Source organism: Rhineura floridana, chromosome 6 (genome assembly GCF_030035675.1).
Source record: "Rhineura floridana isolate rRhiFlo1 chromosome 6, rRhiFlo1.hap2, whole genome shotgun sequence".
Classification (NCBI taxonomy): Eukaryota; Metazoa; Chordata; class Lepidosauria; order Squamata; family Rhineuridae; genus Rhineura; species Rhineura floridana.
Window position 1 is genome coordinate 2,791,866 of NC_084485.1, and position 17,812 is coordinate 2,809,677.

General features: G+C 49.2%; 1 protein-coding gene across 3 annotated transcripts in view; it reads right to left on the reverse strand.

The window, feature by feature from the left end:
• The window catches only part of TTI1 (TELO2 interacting protein 1), a 33,895-nt gene that overhangs the window by 14,159 nt on the left and 1,924 nt on the right, over positions 1-17,812 (reverse strand). For 2 of the 3 annotated variants that reach the window (XM_061630758.1, XM_061630760.1), the window contains exons 2-7: positions 12,741-15,076; positions 11,380-11,580; positions 10,058-10,206; positions 6,382-6,522; positions 3,577-3,781; positions 1,411-1,498 (exon numbers count right to left, since the gene is read on the reverse strand). In XM_061630758.1, the coding sequence (XP_061486742.1) occupies positions 1,411-1,498; positions 3,577-3,781; positions 6,382-6,522; positions 10,058-10,206; positions 11,380-11,580; positions 12,741-15,027 (3,071 nt within the window). In that variant the 5' untranslated portion in view covers positions 15,028-15,076. The remainder of the gene's footprint in view (positions 1-1,410; positions 1,499-3,576; positions 3,782-6,381; positions 6,523-10,057; positions 10,207-11,379; positions 11,581-12,740; positions 15,077-17,812) is intronic. The other variant, XM_061630759.1, reaches the window with a different exon arrangement.

Below are 17,812 nucleotides of genomic sequence, written 5' to 3' on the forward strand. Positions count from 1 at the left end.
TTGGACAGATGCACAATAGAGGTGCTGTCTCTTTCCCATGATTTGCCATGGAGTGGAGAGAAATTAATTTAGGCTCAGCCAAGTAAAAGTGAGGTTAAGGAAGCAAGAGAGGGGCCCCTTTACAGAATTTGGTGAAAACAGGAGGAAGGGCGGTGGCAGGAATTTTTTCCACAGAACCAAATCCACATCTTGTTGTTGTTGTTGTTATGTTCCTTCAAGTCAATTATGACTTATGGCGACCCCATGAATCAGCAACCTCCAAGAGCAGATGTCACGAACCACCCTGTTCAGATCTTGTAAGTTCAGGTCTGTAGCTTCCTTGATGGAATCAATCCATCTCTTGTTTGGCCTTCCTCTTTTTCTGCCCCCTGCTGTTTTTCCCAGCATTATTGTCTTTTCTAGTGAATCAGGTCTTCTCATTATGTGTCCAAAGTATGATAACCTCAGTTTCATCACTTTAGCTTCTAGTGACAGCTCTGGTTTAATTTGTTCTAACACCCAATTATTGGTCTTTTTCGCAGTCCATGGTATGCGCAAAGCTCTCCTCCAACACCACATTTCAAAGGAGCTGATTTTGCTCTTATCCACATACTGAGTTACAAGAAGATAAGAATCCCTTTGCAGGAGAAGAAAAAGAAGTTCCACCTATCCAGCATTCGGATTCCAAAAATGGCCAGCCATAAGCCTCTGCAAGCTCAAAGAAGAGCAACAGTCCTTGTGGTCTCTTGGGCCAAGCGCCAAAGCCCGGCGCAAGAGCACTTGCATTGCATGCAGAAATCCCCAGCATATCCAGATAAAAGGGTCAGGTGGAAAGAAGGTGACGAGAAAGGTTTCTCTCTGTGCCTGAGACCTCAGAAAGCCGCTGCCAGTCAGAGTACAGAATACCGGGGAAGATCCATAGTTCAGCAGGTCATCTGCTTTGCATGCAGAAGATCCTGGGGGTCTTTCCTAGCTCTACCTGGAGATCCTGGGGGTTGAACCTTTTCCCTGCAAAGCAGCTGCGCTATAACCAAACCATGGCCCTGTCCTCAGACTGACAAGGACTGTGGTTTCCCCTCCTCATCTCCTATAGCCCTGCACCTTGGCTCACTTGCACGAGTCGCCTGGAGCAACCAGCTCTGCTGGTACCTTTCTGCGGTGTGCTTTTGGCACGTGGCCTGGAACAAATATACGGATCATAGAATCATAGAATAGTAGAGTTGGAAGGGACCCATAAGGCCATCAACCCCCTGTGCAATGCAGGAATCCAAATCAAAGCATTCCCAACAGATGGCTGTCCAGCTGCCTCTTGAATGCCTCCAGTGTCAGAGAGCCCACCACCCCTCTAGGTCATTGGTTCCATTGTCGTATGGCTCTGTGCTCAGGAAGACATGCAAGGGTTTGCAACGCAAGGCTTTGCATTTGCGGTACCTGCAGGCGGCTTCTTGCAGTTTCGCAGGCTGCTTGGCACTGAGGTAGAGCAGGCAGGCATCCGCCACTTTATCCAGGTCACTCTCACCTGTGGGGATGAGAAGAGAGAAGCGTCACCAGGTATGGCTTGTGCAGATAGCACCCCAAAGGGGGTGAGGCTGGGTGTGCAGAGCCCCTGCTTGAATCTGAGGACAAGGAGGGCCGTGTGAGATGTACAATTTGCCAAATCAGTCGAGGGAATGGATGAGAACTCAGCTCCTGGAAAGGCAGGAGCACAGGCAACACCAATTCCCGCAAGGCTGATCCCTATAGCAGGCCCACGTGCCCCACACCTGACTTCACAGATGACGTGAGGTGTGAGGCAGGGACAGACACAGTGGGATTTCCTGAGTGACTGAGCTGTCCCCCTGGGGAACTCAATCATGCAGCTGGCCACTGCAGAAAGCAGGGAGAGGCACCCCGCCCATCAGCTGAAGGGTGATGCGTTCAACTCTGCTGGATCGGCTGCCAGACCAAGTTCCATGCGGGGAGCTCGACTGCGCAGCTGATCCCTGCAGAAAGCAGCTTTGCCAGCCCTGTGCTTGGCACTTTGCTGAGCAGAGGACTGGCCAAGAGCCTTGCACTGTGGCTCCCAAACACCTGGTATGTAGGCAGGCCAAGCCTGTCAGTCATCTGATATCAATCTGGGTCACCGGCCCAAAAGGATCTCCGCCCATGGACTAAGTGATAAGCGCAGCATGGGTAGGAGAGACCTATGTAGGTTGCACCTCAGGGGTGGATTTCATATTGTCAAATGAGGGGCATCAACCACCCTTCTTCCCAGCACCCTTAAGTGCAACCTGAAACCTGCACGGCAACTAACAGGGCCTCCTCTGAATGTCTGCCACCTCCCCTCCAGTTCCACTTCAGGATGGAGGCCAGATGCAGGCTCCTCGGTTTCAACATGGGCCAACTTATTGTTGTTATTATTATTATTATTATTACAGTAGGGCCCCACTCATACGGCAGGTTAGGTTCCAGACCCCTGCTGAAAAGCGAATCAGCTGCAGCATGGGGGTCTGGAACCTAACCCGCTGATCGCGCCGGAGGAGGAGAAGGTCTACAGCTGATCTTCCCCTCCTTAGGCATGATCAGCTCGAGCGGGAGTCTGATTGCGCCAGAAGAGGAGATCAGCTGTAGCGCTCTAGAGCTGATCTTCCTCTCCTCTGGCACGATCAGCTGGAGTGCAGGGAGCTCGAGCCCCCCTCCAGCTGATCACCCCACTGGCGCCGTATTCGCAGAACACCAAAAAGCAGGGCCCTGCTGTATTTTTATTAAATTTATTTCGACCCCGCCTTCTGGCCAAAGGCCCTCAAGGCGGCTTACAAAAAAACAGGCAGAAACATAAAAAGACATCAATGAAGGCAATACAATTTACAAAAACTAAATAACAAATATCATTATTAAAAAAAACAGCAGTTACAACATTATTAAAAAACAACAGTTGCAACTTAAGCCCCTGCAGATGTTGCTGGACTGGATTGGATGTATGCATTGTCACCTGTTCCCACAAATGGAACCTGAGAAACAGTGAACAGTCACCTACGCCATGAATAACATCAGAGGTAGATAGGACAGAGTCACTGAAGTTGTGAGGAGTTGCTGGCACGTTTGGTCGGAATCAGCATGAATTGCCGGGAGTCTTCTGATAGTGCTGCTGAAATCTACTGCTGCTTGCAGCAGCTGCATGGCATGGGTGGAGGAAGGGTCTAGGCTGTCCTTCTCGGCCATGAGTTTGGGCAAGTACTTGCTCTCGGGCTCGGCCTTGGCCGTGGACTCAGGTCCAGGCAGCAGTGGGGTAGGGGCGGTGCTGGAAGCCGGCGGGGGTAAGCGGTGGCCGAGGGCAGCAGGACCCTCTCCCTCACTCCCTTGCTCTGTTTACCACCCGGCCTGGTAAAAGAGTTCTGGAGAATTCAAAAACTTCCACAGTCTTTTCGAACATTTGGGTGGTTTAATAAAGGCATTGCCCCCAATACAGATTTTGGTGTGTGCGTGTATGTATGGGTCCTTATGGGTCCACACAACTATCTTTAGCTCTCCCTGAGCATCTGGGCTGGTGTGGGACGAACATCTTAAGATGCAATAGCGACAGTTCCCTCCATGGCCACCTTCTCTGGGTACACTCACCAAGGTCCAGGGTTTCACAGAGCGATCCGAGACTCTCAAGCACAACGAGCTGAAGCTTGAAAGCAAGGGTGTGGCTATAGATGGGCCCGGCGCGGGCACTGACAGGCGCCTGAGTGACAAGAGAGCACACCAACTTGGGCAGGACGTCCTTGGAGAATCGCCGCCTCAGGAATTCGCCACTGTGGGCTCCCAAAGTGCACAGCACCTGTCAAAAGCCCCACCAAAGAAGCTCTTACTCAGAGAAACATTTGGCTGAACGAGTGTGACCTGCAGCAAAATGTTGCAGTGTGGAGGGCTCCTGCTCAGTGTACTGCAGCTTGGGTTCATGCCGGACAGTTGCAACAAGCTCTTTGTGCAATGCAGCAATCATGCAAGAGCGATCATGCAAGTTTATTTATTTTATTTATTTATTGTATTTATATACTGCCCCATAGCTGAAGCTCTCTGGGCGGTCTACAGTAACTAAAAACACTAAAAACAAATATACAAATTTAAAACACATCTTTTAAAAACAATTTAAAACACAATTTAAAAATTTAAAAACACGTATTGCCTCGAAAGAGTCCTCATGTCAAAAGATGCAGTGGCTGTAGGGCCAAGGATGGGAATGTCTAAGAAGAACTGCTAACCCTCTATGCGGGCTCACTTGCCAAGATGAGGGCCCACCCTGGACAGAGGGCTTGGTACCTTGCCGCACTGAAGTGCTCTCCCTTGCTTCCTGCAATTTCAAAAAGGAGGCCACTACCATCAAAGGATTTTTATAATTAAAAAGATCACCTCCCCTGCTGCTTGGTAGTGTATCTCAAAATGCTGAAACGGTAACTGTGTTTCTTGATAACAGTTTCTCCTCTCCCTTAAAATCCTGCCTTGCCCTTGAGACATTTGCATGAGCCACTGGCAGGATTAAATCCACAAGACTCGCTGGGCAGTGCATGCTTGGCTAATTTTTATTTTTGCACTTTTGGCTTTAAATCACCCAAACCATTTAGACTTCAAAAGCCCTTCTCTTAGGCCAGAACTCAGAACCAAAACCCTGGAACGCATCTGCATAAATGAATAGATTATTGCCCTGACAGTTGGCAAGGAGAACTTGCTCCTAGACCATAGCTGGGCCAGAACAGCTCCAACAGACCCTCCACCAGTCCTTGAGAAACAAACAAGAGCACCACAAAGGGATCTCCTGTTGGTTGCTGTATTGATTTCTTGCCAAACTTATGCTGTTTTTCATTTTGTTTTATACAGGTGAGCTGCAATCCTATACACCAGCCACCCCCAGAATGCTCAACAAGATGGGCCCCCTTTGGCCTGATCAAGTTTCCTTATGATCTGATGTTCTCTTGGAAATCCATTCTGCTCCCTCTGCTGCCCCCTGAAAGCCAGTAAGAAGCCTGAAAAGTGAGTTGCCTTTCACAAAGGCATTGTACAGCTGGGCACCACCACCAAAAAGGCACAGCTATGCTGGCCGGGGAGGATGGGAGTTGCACTCCAAACTCACCGGCAGAGCACCAGAGTGGAGACGGCTGCTGTGCACATTTACCTGGGAGTAAGCCCTATTGATCCATAGGGTCGCCATAAGTCATAATCGACTTGAAGGCACGTAACAACAACAAGCCCTATTGAACTTTGGGTGTTTGCTTTTATTTATTAAGTGTATATCTCATCCTTCCTCCCAGAAGGGGCCCAGTTTGGCAAACAAATGACAAAAGACTGAAAACATCTATAAAACAACTTAAAAATAAAATATCTTTAAAAAATATAAAAAAGCATATAAAAACACCTTTTAAGCAATTCCAACAGAGTGGGATGAGGTTTCTGCTTAAAAGGCTCATTGAAAGAGGAAGGTCTTCAGTAAGCATGGAAAAGGCAACAGAGTACACATGTCTAGCATTGTGCTGTCAAGTAACTTGCCTATTGTTTTTTTTTTTTCATTCTTGCCAGACAGGTTGAATTCTTTTTGATGATGAAAAGTGGAATATCCATTTTTAAAATGAATAATACAAAAAATAAAGACGCAAAGCCTTTTTGGTGGTGGTGCCCAGCTGTACAATGCCTTTGTGAAGGACAACTGACTTGACATGCTTCTTACTGGCTTTCAGGGGGCAGCAGAGGGAGTGGAATGGCTTTCAAGAGAACACCAGAAGATAACAAAACTGGATCAGGCCAAAGGGGGCCCACCTAGTCCAGTATTCTCTTCTCACAGTGGCCAACCAGATGTCTATCGGAAGCCTGAAAGCAGGACCTGAGTGCCCCGAAGGGTTTTTAACAGGCTTTTAGCTGCTTAATTTTGTCTTCTCCCTGCCCTCGTCCTCCTTATTTGTATATGAGATTTTATTATGGAGCCTTGTTATGGAGCAGAATATAAATGTAACAAACTAAATGCAAAAGAAGCAAATATATCTCATTTGCATCCATGTGGCAGAACTTATCTGGACACAAAATCGGCAGGGTCTGGTTGCCTTTTTTTAAAAAAAATACAAAGCGCTAGTTACAGTCCCCTACCCACGTGCCAAGTTAAAGTGAATGCAGGCAACAGTGCCCATCCGCGCACTCTCACCCCAGTGTCAGAAGGAAGCAGGACACCTGACCTCAGGTGGTCGGCAGGTAACTGAGGAGCAAAACCGTAAATAGGGGAGTGTCCCAAAGAAGGCAGCTCAGGCCCATTAGACTACAGAATTAACGCCAGCCTCTCAAGTTCCCAAGGACAGAGCTTTGGCAAGGGGGCCGTGGGCTGCTCTAGGGCTGAGATAATCTTCCTGCAGGCTCTGGGGTTCTGGCTCTCCTGCCCAAGATTCTGAGCAGGCTTACCTTGAAGGCTCTGAGTACGGCCAGAGGGTCATCATTAGTCAGGCGCTGGACCAGGGCAGGCCATGTCCGATGAGCCAGTGGAAGGAGGTGGTTTTCATGTGTGCAGAGCACCATCACACAGAGCTCCAAGATATCCAGGACCTGCCAGGGGAATGGGGGGGGAGGAGCAAGACAATGGAATTAATGGAGGCTAGGGGGGCAGCTCAGTTACTGAATCTCCAACACAAAAGCGTTCAGCCCTCTTGCTTTGTCCTCGCCTTGAGAAGAAAATGGTGCTTAACCCCTTTTTTCTAAAAAAAAAAAAGTAAATGAGAGAAAGAAATGTTCTGGACAGTGTTAAGATCAGTCCTCTAAGCTGTGTTAAGATCAGTCCTCCATTAGTCTCAGGTACATGGGTGTCAGGCCCAGGATGTGACTCAGGAACCAGACCAGCGGTTGTAGTTAATTCGTGTTTTATTAGGGTAATGTCCAAACAAAGACTGCGTTTTCTCATGAAGCAATACAGGGATACAGGTCCTGCGGCATTGGGAGAAAGTTGACAGAGCAAGGGACTTCTTCCCGCCTGTTCTTTAAGAAGGGGCCAAACGGGCGCGCAATCTTTCGCTCCTCCTTAACTGCCCCTCAGGTACTGCCCGCCTTCCCCCCCTTCTCTCCTGTCTTTTCAGCTGTCTGCGTGTGCGCGGTGAGGGGGGAAGCATCACCCCCTCCTCTTCTGAAGTTTCCGATTCCAGGATGGGGGATAGGGGAGGGGCTGATGGTAAACTGCCTCCCCGCTTTTCGGCTGTGAGCAGCCCTCCCTCTTCCCCCTCTTGCTCTGAGCCTGAAAGAGGGGGAGGCGTGAGAATGTCCAGGGAGGGCTCAGGCTCCCCGTTGCTAAGCGACCTTATCACTGGCAGTTCCTCTGTTTCGTCTTCGCTCCAAAGGGGGGAAGTTCCTCCCCCTTCCCTCTGCCATCCGTCCGAATACTCCTCTCCCAACTCTCCGGGATCCAGCTCCCTGGGATTGGGACCCCAGCTCTGCCTTCCGACAATGGGAAAGGAACTCTGGACATGTTCCAGGTAACTCACTTCATTACAGTTTTACATGTTCATTAAACCAGAACTGTCACTAGAAACTAAAATGATGAAACTAAGGTTATCATAATGAGAAGACATGATTCACTAGAAAATACAATAATGCTTGGAAAAACAGAAGGGAGTAGAAAAAGAGGAAGGCCAAGCAAGAGACGGATTGATTCCATAAAGGAAGCCACAGACCTGAACTTACAAGATCTGAACAGGGTGGTTCATGACAGATGCTCTTGGAGGTCGCTGATTCATTCGGTCACCATAAGTCGTAATCGATCAGAAGGCACACAACAACAACCAAGTGTTCTTTGGCACTAAAATGCCATTTCCAGGGCAGGACCCACAGATTCCCAAGACAAACCTTTGGTGAGCACAGGCTCAAACCTAAGCCTGAAATGTGTTCAGTTCCCTGCAGGCCACGCTCCACCCTGTGCAGAGTCCAGGAGCCTAAACCCCTTTGCTTGGAAGTAAGCTCTGCTAACTTTCGGATCAGTCCTGTGCTCTGAATGCAGCTACTGGCTGCTGCTTCCTGAATCTTCCCTACAGTGTAAGTTCGGTTCAAAACACAGAGTTGTATTCAACAAAGTCCTACTCAGAGTAGACCCACTGAAATTAATGACCCTAAGCTAGTCATGTCTATTGATGGCAATGGGTCTACTCTGAGTAGGACTAGCATTGAGACCAAGCAGCAGAGATGGAGCCTGATGTTGCACAGCATCACCTCAAGGCTTTTCGACAACAGACACCTTTCACTCAACAGCTTCCAGGTGAGCTTTAAGAGATACGAAATCTTGAGGAAGGAACAGGCCTTGATTATACTTATGATAGGTAGGGTCGTTTACATCTGGTGCTTCTGTGGTGACAGAACCCAGCATAGCTCGGCCAGCTAAGGGAATGAACTGCGATCTAGAAGGTCACCAGTTCAAATCTCATCTCAAACCAAAAAACCTACCAGTTGACCTCCCAGGGTTGTTGGACTCAACCTCTTCTCAAACTCAGACCTGCCTCGTATCCACAACATACAGATGAAGGATGGGGAGGACGTCATCTTGAAATCATGGCGAGAGGGAGCCCAGCAACTTGGACATGTCCAAATATTTTCAAAGGGGGAACAGCCACAGCTCTATCATCTCAGCATGCCTTGTGCCAACAAGATTTTTTGCACCAGGCACAGCCTGTAGAACACCTCCTCCTCCGTGCTAAGACTGTTACACACTGCAGGCTTTGGGGATTTTTCATCATGCCCCCAAAGAGGTGTTTTTTTTTGCCATCTACCCCAGTTTTGATGTTAACACCCAGCCTAAAGAAGAGTCTTCACGAACTTAAAAGCTCACTCACAACTTTGTGACTTTTATATCTGGTTGCTTTATCCTTGTATAGTTTTTCTAATGAGCCAATGCCGCTGCCCACCAGGTTTGCCCGTACAGTTCTAGTCCTCATGAATGCCAATGTAAAAAAGGTGCATTGTAAGGCTTCAGGGGACTGCACCGTGCCTTGCCCTCTCCCTGGGGCTGTCAGGAATAAAATACGCAAAGCAAATAAACAAATGCTGACAAGCTTATTTTGCAGAACTTGTTCAGGCTACAAAACTCAGTTTCAAAATTTAAACATTAGATTGTTTAGCAGAACCCACACGGCCCCAACTATATATCCCCTCCCTCCATTTCCAGCATCCAGTGCTGAGGACAGGAAATGAGATCCTCTGAGGTAGGCAAAAGGTGGCAGAACTTGACTGCAGTTCCGAGGAAAGAGTTTCTTCTGCCCTGCCAAAAGGGGTTCAAGGTAAAACCTTGATGTTCATCTAAGATTCTCCCTGTTTCTTCAGTGCGAGATGAATTATGAGCCAAGGGGGATTTTGCAACTTGAAACAGGCCTGGGGCTTGAGGGGAAGACTCAGAAGCAGGAAGATGCCACCTTCACCAGTGTGCCCTCTGGGGAGTCAATGCCTGGGATTCCTAAGGGAGTTTTGGCTGGTGTGGCTGCTCCAAGGGGCAAAGCCCACCAGCACGACCTGAGCGCAACAGCACTCTCCCTCCTGCAGTTTCCAGCAACGACTGTTCAAAAGCACGCCGCCTCTTGCCATCCAGGAAGAGCACAGCCACTGAGAGCCTCATCCTCCATGGATTTATCTAACCCTCTTTTAAAGCTATCCACGTAGTGGCCATCACTGCCTCTTGTGGGAGCAAATTCCACCGTTTAACTATGAACTGAACGGAGAAGTACTTTTTGTTCTCTGCCCGAACCTTCCAACATTTAGCTTCATTGAATGTCCACGAGTTCTAGCATTATGAGGGAGAAATTTTTTTTCTCTATCCACTTTCTCCATGCCATGCATTGTTTTATACACTTCTATCATGTCGCCTTTTCTCTAAACTAAAAAGCCTCAAATGCTGCAACCTTTCCTCACGGGGGAGTCACTCCACCTCCTTTATAATTTTGGTTGCCCTTTTCTGAACCTTTCCCCAAAACTACAGTACCCTTTTCAGTTACTGCGATTAGAACCGTACACGGTATTCCCAAATGCCGTCACACCACAGATTTGTATAACGGCATTATGGTATCAGCAGTTTTATTTTCAGTTCCTTTTCTAATGATCCCTCGCACGGTACCTTCAGTCGCACACGAAGACTCTTGTCGGAGAGTAAGTGGACGCATCTCTCCATCACAGCCTCAGCAGTCTGGGCATGGGGTGCCAGCGGGCCCTCCACCTCGTCGCTCTCCTCGTGTGCTTCAGGCTTTGAATCAGGCACCTGCACTTCTGGGGAATAAGAGATGAGCAGGCTTGACAGTCACGGGAACAGCTTGGCCCCCACAGGGTCGCATTTAAACACATGGACTTAATTTGCCAGTTCAGTACTGGGAAATACTGGGAAGCCCCATAGCTCAGTGGCAGAGCACCTGCTTTGCATGCAGAAGGTCCCAGGTCCGTGGCATCGCCAAGCAGGGCTAAGAATGGCCCCTGCCTGAAACCCTGAAGAACTGCATCCAATCAGTGCAGACAATAGTGCACTAGACGTACCAATGGCCTGACAGGCAGGCCTAAGGCAGCTGCCCATGCTCCTAATTATACAGCCATGAGAGTGGCTGTATACAATAGCCAGCATGGATTTTTTGCATTCCACAATGTTAAATAACCCTCAGTGCCATTCTGATGCTTCCAATCAGCTCATTTCAAAACAAAATGTTACAAAACTTAGTCCTGAACTCAGAAACGCTTATTTATTTATTTATTTATTAAATTTCTATACCGCCCCATAGCCGAAGCTCTCTGGGCGGTTCACAACAGAATAAGACATCAATATATAATTAAAACCACATATTAGACAATTCAAACACGCAAAAATACTAAAATGTTAAGAAACTAGCATACTAAAATGCCAAAAATATTAAAATGTTAAAAATGAGAAGATGTTATAGTGTTAAATGATTAAAATGCCTGGGAGAAGGCCCCAAACAGCTCTAGATACTTGCCCCCTAGAGTTTTGGCAAGCCATTTGGTGAAGATGTGACGGGTGGCCGTGTATCTGAGCCTTGGTGGTGTCAAGAGACGTTCCAAAAGCCGAAAGTTCTCATCTCGCTAAACAACTCTCTAAATTTTCATGGCAATTCACAAAACAGAGAGTTCAAAGTGTAAAAAGAGAGAGAGAAAAACAGACCCCTTTTGGACCTTTTTCTGCCAGAGTACTCGTTACACTTGTCTGTTGTCAGACAAAGCATCCGCCCATCCAAGGCATCCATGGCGTGTGCAGGGGACAGGATGTACATCCTTGGATTCAACTAGAGACATGAAGGGCTGACGATTTATTGCTTTATTGATGCATTGCCTTACTGATGTATTTTATATTTGTGTTTTACTTTTTGTAAGCTGCCTTGAGGGCCTTTGGCCAAAAGGCGGGATATAAATTAACATTAACATTACAGCTGCACTGACCTTCACCCTCATCCTCAGCATCTGAGAGATCACCCTCCGCAATCTGCTTCTCCTTGACATACTCCAGGAAGAACTCTTCCAGGGCCTCTGCTGTGGGCGGCGGGGAAGGCATTTTGTCACGCTGTCCGGCCGCTCCCCGAAAAGGGCCACCTTCTTGCTCCAGATCCTTCTTCATTTGGGGCTCCACAGCGAACCAGGAAGCTGCCGAAAGGAGGAAAACATGATTACCTCGAGTCCAACACTGGACACGTGACACAGTCATCTTAAAACGGCTATGCTGGCGGAAATGGATTATATATCAGGCAGCTGATGTATGTTTAAGTCCCAATTTGGGGAAAGAGGACTGAGGTATATAGTAGCAGATGCAGATTCTCCTGGCTTTTTCTGCAACTGGGACAGTTAGATCGCAAACTATCCAGGAAGGAAGTTACAATGAATTCAATGAGTCCCTTACTAAGCAGGTAAATATTGACAATGGATCACTTTGAGATTAAACAAATGCTGGTCCTCCTCAGAATACCCTCACTGAAATTAATGGGCATGATGAACGTAGCTCAATTCACTTCAGTAGGTCTACACTGAGTTGGCTACAGCCCTCAGTGCCTAATATCTGTTAAGTGTAATCCTAAGCATGCGTACTCAGACGTAAATCCCATCTGTAAATTAATGGGGTTATTTCCAAGTCGTTCTGCATCCCCACACAGTGCAGATGTTGCCTGGGAAATGGGGGCAGATTACGGCACAGCTCCAAGACCCTGGTTCAAATCCTCACTCAGAGTTGCTGAAAGGGAGAAATGAATAACAGATATACATTGCAACCAACGTCAAACCCTGGGGATAGGACAGGCAATACATTGACACAGGTTCTCTGTTGGCCAGAAAGTGCTGCAGAGTTCCTACCCTCAGCCAGTGTGGTGTCGTGGTTTGAGTGTCAGACTAGGACCTGGGAGACCAGAGTTCCAATCCACACACAGCCACGAAGCTCACTGGTGATCTGGGGCCAGTCACTATCTCTGAGCCTAGCCTACCTCACAGGGCTGTTGCCAGGACAAAACGGGGGGGGGGGGGGAACCATGCGGCAAGGGCTATAGCTCTGTAGCAGAGCACTCGTTTTGCATGCAGAAGGTCCCAGGTTCAATCCTCAGCATCTGCTCCAGGTGGTGCTGGGGATGCGTGGAGGGCTGCTAGATGGACCACTGGTCTGGCTCAGCGTAAAGCAACTTCTTCTGTTCCTACAAATGCTGTCTTGAGCAATCTGGGGGAGGAAGGAACGGACGGGCTCCTCTGCAGGAAGGTGCTGGATGGCAACGTACTAGATAAATAAAAACAAATAAAATGTAAGTGTCGTATTAAATCGCTACCCAGCATCAGCAGAAGCGTCTGCATGACCCCAAGGAATGAAGGCGCTCGGTCACTGTGACACTGGTCGAGTCTGGCCAGGATGTCTTGAATGACGTCCTCCACCAATGGCAGCACGTTGGCATCTGAGTGTCGCAGCATGGCTTCCAGGACCCGCGAGGCACGGTGCTCGTGCGCCTGATGGCGCAGGTGGAGCGAGATGCCGTTCACCAGGTAGTCAGCATTCTGGTTGATGAGGTCAGGGATGGAGCCGTAACCACAGGAGTGGCAGATGCTCGCCATGGCCCCCCTGGCCGCCTGGCTGATAAGTAGGGTGCCATCTCCTGCCTTTTCCAGAACGGGGTACAAGGCCGAGATTAACAGCAAACGGAAGCCGTGCTTAAGTGCATAGGCAAAGCGACCGATCCCTTCCAGCTGGATGCAGATTTGCCAGATGCTGCTGTTCATGGAGTGGACGGTGGGCTTGGAATCTGTGGGAGGAAGAGGCTGGCTGCGTGTTGCAGATGGAGCGGCTAAAAGCTCAGAGTATTTCGCTGCTGGTTCAGTGGTGAGCTCTTCGGCCTCGATGCTGGTGACCAAATGCCAATTTGCTTGGTCCACGTATTCTTCTAACACGGAAGTTACGACCCCTTTAAGATCCTCAGCGCTCAGCACAGCTTCCCGTTCATGAAGGATGTCCACCTCCAGCCCTGTGGCTCCAGCGATCAGTTCATTGACAACCATCGCAGCCTGCTTCCGGTACAGAGCAGATTCTCTATACAGCTCCATGAAATGGTCCACCAGCAAATAGAGGTTCCCATAGTAACCGAGAACCTGGCAGATCTGCCAGAGCAGAAACAATATCCGATCATCGGTGAAAAAACGGAAGCACTTCCTCTGGATGCTGCCCATAGGTGGCAACCACTCTAGCAAAGTTCCCAAAGGCTCCCCCAGCCGCCTTCCCTCCACGATCCTCACATCCTTCACATCCAGCTCCAGGACCTGCATGAGCGCTCTGGAGAGGCGCTGGAGATGGGAAGTGGAGTTGAGAAGGAGGTTCACCTTTGGGCCCAGCAGCTTCAAGTACCCCAGGAGCAAGTTCAAGGTGGAAGCTTTGCCCTGGTCGTCCTGGGAGGTCATTAAGCGGGGAAGTGCTGTGGCGAGGGAGTGGAGGTCCTCCAAAAGGACGTCAGCAAGAAGCCTGTTCTTGGCCACCATTCCCTGCTCTGCAATGCTCCTCAGCACCTCGTTACTCTGAGCTTGGATCTCGGGCCTCTCATCATTAACTAGACCAACTAAGGCTTTCAGAAGTTGGCCAACAGATTCCACCAAAGACCGGCCACACGTTGTCATCAGGAGGCGGACCATTTCTATGAGCGCCTTTCTTGCCTTCCAGTGAGGGTGAACAGAGACAGATTCAACCACCTTTTTCATGAGGATGGAGAGTTTGGCCGCGGTGCTCTTCGTCCAGTCCAGGCCTCTGTGCACCACGAGTTCTGATATTCTGCTCTGCCCCAGGGCTGAGGCCTCCTTCTCTGGTGAGATCTGCGCCAGCTGCTCATCAGCCATTATCAGACTTATCGCTCGAGAGAAGAGTTTGAGGGCTGAAACGACGACCGCGTGACCTTGCTTCACATCTCCTGCGATAATCCGGGACAGCGCGAGAGAGATCCCAGGCAGGAAAGAAGCGAACAGATCTCCACATCGCCTCGTCTCCTCCCCGTCCAGGGTCCTGTGACACTCCTGGCAGTCACACTGCAAAAGGAGAGCTTGCAGACATCTTAAGGCGGCGATCTTGATTTGCTTGGCTTTCTCCTGCTCTGCCAAGGAGAGGAGCAAGGACACGGCGAACCCCAAGTGGGGAAGGGTGGAGGGCTGGTACAGAGACACGATGACATCCCCGTAAGCCGAATGCAGCAGAGCAAGAAGCGCCTGGATCACGGCCTGCTTTAACTCTTCCGACAATGGGGCCAGCTGGTGGGGGCTGGAGGGAGAGGCCAGGCACATGCAGAGTTCCGAGAAAAGTTCCAGGAGGAGCTGCGGCTTCTTCACACACGTTGCGGAGAGCACAAACCTCACACACTGCACCACACTCTGGACCACACGCTCTCGCTTGGGCCCCGGCGTTTTGAGGGTGAATCTCAGAGGAAAGAGGACGTACTCCTGCAGCTCCTGCAGGGCAGAGTCACTGACCACCCGGAGCTGGGAGTGGAGGAGCTCCACATTCTCCACCGTCTGCGCTTTGGTCAGCTGCACACAAACCGGGCGCAAGACCCCAAACGCCTCCTGCGGGGTGTCGAAAGCCGCCATGGCTCAGTCCTGCCGCTCTCATGTCACGCTTGCTCAGTCGTCATCCTGCCTGCAGAATGGGAAAGAAACGCCATGAGAGCAAGTCCGTTCTGTTTCCTACCGGAGGACACACGCTGTCCAATGGAGGCCATAAGAGAGGGATGGCTATCCTGTAGCCCTCCAGGAACTACCTGCTGAACTACAGCTCCCAGAACCCCTGACCAGGTCAGCAACATCTGGAGAGCCATGGGCTAGCCACCCCGGCCGTAAGAAACCCAGTAAAGACTATGGCCCATTTTGTACATCTCCTTGCACGCTGTTGGCTCTCTACTGCTCTCAATCAACTCTAGTCCCCCATCAGTAAGAACATAAGAACCTAAGAAGAGCCTGCTGGATCAGGCCAGTGGCCCATCTAGTCCAGCATCCTGTTCTCACAGTGGCCAACCAGGTGCCTGGGGGAAGCCCGCAAGCAGGACCCGAGTGCAAGAACACTCTCCCCTCCTGAGGCTTCCGGCAACTGGTTTTCAGAAGCATGCTGCCTCTGACTAGGGTGGCACAGCACAGCCATCACGGCTAGTAGCCATTGATAGCCCTGTCCTCCATGAATTTGTCTAATCTTCTTTTAAAGCCGTCCAAGCTGGTGGCCGTTACTGCATCTTGTGGGAGCAAATTCCATAGTTTAACTATGCGCTGAGTAAAGAAGTACTTCCTTTTGTCTGTCCTGAATCTTCCAACATTCAGCTTCTTTGAATGTCCACGAGTTCTAGTATTATGAGAGAGGGAGAAGAACTTTTCTCTATCCACTTTCTCAATGCCATGCATAATTTTATACACTTCTATCATGTCTCCTCTGACCCGCCTTTTCTCTAAACTAAAAAGCCCCAAATGCTGCAACCTTTCCTCGTAAGGGAGTCGCTCCATCCCCTTGATCATTCTGGTTGCCCTCTTCTGAACCTTTTCCACTCTAGAATATCCTTTTTGAGATGAGGCGACCAGAACTGTACATAAGAACATAAGAACATAAGAAGAGCCTGCTGGATCAGGCCAGTGGCCCATCTAGTCCAGCATCCTGTTCTCACAGTGGCCAACCAGGTGCCTGGGGGAAGCCCGCAAGCAGGACCCGAGTGCAAGAACACTCTCCCCTCCTCAGGCTTCCGGCAACTGGTTTTCAGAAGCATGCTGCCTCTGACTAGGGTGGCAGAGCACAGCCATCATGGCTAGTAGCCATTGATAGCCCTGTCCTCCATGAATTTGTCTAATCTTCTTTTAAAGCCGTCCAAGCTGGTGGCCGTTACTGCATCTTGTGGGAGTAAAATCCATAGTTTAACTATGCGCTGAGTAAAGAAGTACTTCCTTTTGTCTGTCCTGAATCTTCCAACATTCAGCTTCTTTGAATGTCCACGAGTTCTAGTATTATGAGAGAGGGAGAAGAACTTTTCTCTATCCACTTTCTCAATGCCATGCATAATTTTATACACTTCTATCATGTCTCCTCTGACCCGCCTTTTCTCTAAACTAAAAAGCCCCAAATGCTGCAACCTTTCCTCGTAAGGGAGTCGCTCCATCCCCTTGATCATTCTGGTTGCCCTCTTCTGAACCTTTTCCACTCTAGAATATCCTTTTTGAGATGAGGCGACCAGAACTGTACATAAGAACATAAGAACATAAGAAGAGCCTGCTGGATCAGGCCAGTGGCCCATCTAGTCCAGCATCCTGTTCTCACAGTGGCCAACCAGGTGCCTGGGGGAAGCCCGCAAGCAGGACCCGAGTGCAAGAACACTCTCCCCTCCTCAGGCTTCCGGCAACTGGTTTTCAGAAGCATGCTGCCTCTGACTAGGGTGGCAGAGCACAGCCATCATGGCTAGTAGCCATTGATAGCCCTGTCCTCCATGAATTTGTCTAATCTTCTTTTAAAGCCGTCCAAGCTGGTGGCCGTTACTGCATCTTGTGGGAGTAAAATCCATAGTTTAACTATGCGCTGAGTAAAGAAGTACTTCCTTTTGTCTGTCCTGAATCTTCCAACATTCAGCTTCTTTGAATGTCCACGAGTTCTAGTATTATGAGAGAGGGAGAAGAACTTTTCTCTATCCACTTTCTCAATGCCATGCATAATTTTATACACTTCTATCATGTCTCCTCTGACCCGCCTTTTCTCTAAACTAAAAAGCCCCAAATGCTGCAACCTTTCCTCGTAAGGGAGTCGCTCCATCCCCTTGATCATTCTGGTTGCCCTCTTCTGAACCTTTTCCACTCTAGAATATCCTTTTTGAGATGAGGCGACCAGAACTGTACATAAGAACATAAGAACATAAGAAGAGCCTGCTGGATCAGGCCAGTGGCCCATCTAGTCCAGCATCCTGTTCTCACAGTGGCCAACCAGGTGCCTGGGGGAAGCCCGCAAGCAGGACCCGAGTGCAAGAACACTCTCCCCTCCTCAGGCTTCCGGCAACTGGTTTTCAGAAGCATGCTGCCTCTGACTAGGGTGGCAGAGCACAGCCATCATGGCTAGTAGCCATTGATAGCCCTGTCCTCCATGAATTTGTCTAATCTTCTTTTAAAGCCGTCCAAGCTGGTGGCCGTTACTGCATCTTGTGGGAGCAAATTCCATAGTTTAACGATGCGCTGAGTAAAGAAGTAGAAATTCTTATTCTTATTTATTATATTGATGAGTCACTTTCCCCCCAAAAAAGAAGCTCAGTGATTTACAACATTAAAAACAGATATAGAAACAAGAATAAAAGTAAATCCTAATCACGCAAGAAGATGGCATGTTTCAGTGCAACCACCCACCCTCTGGGCGAGCACG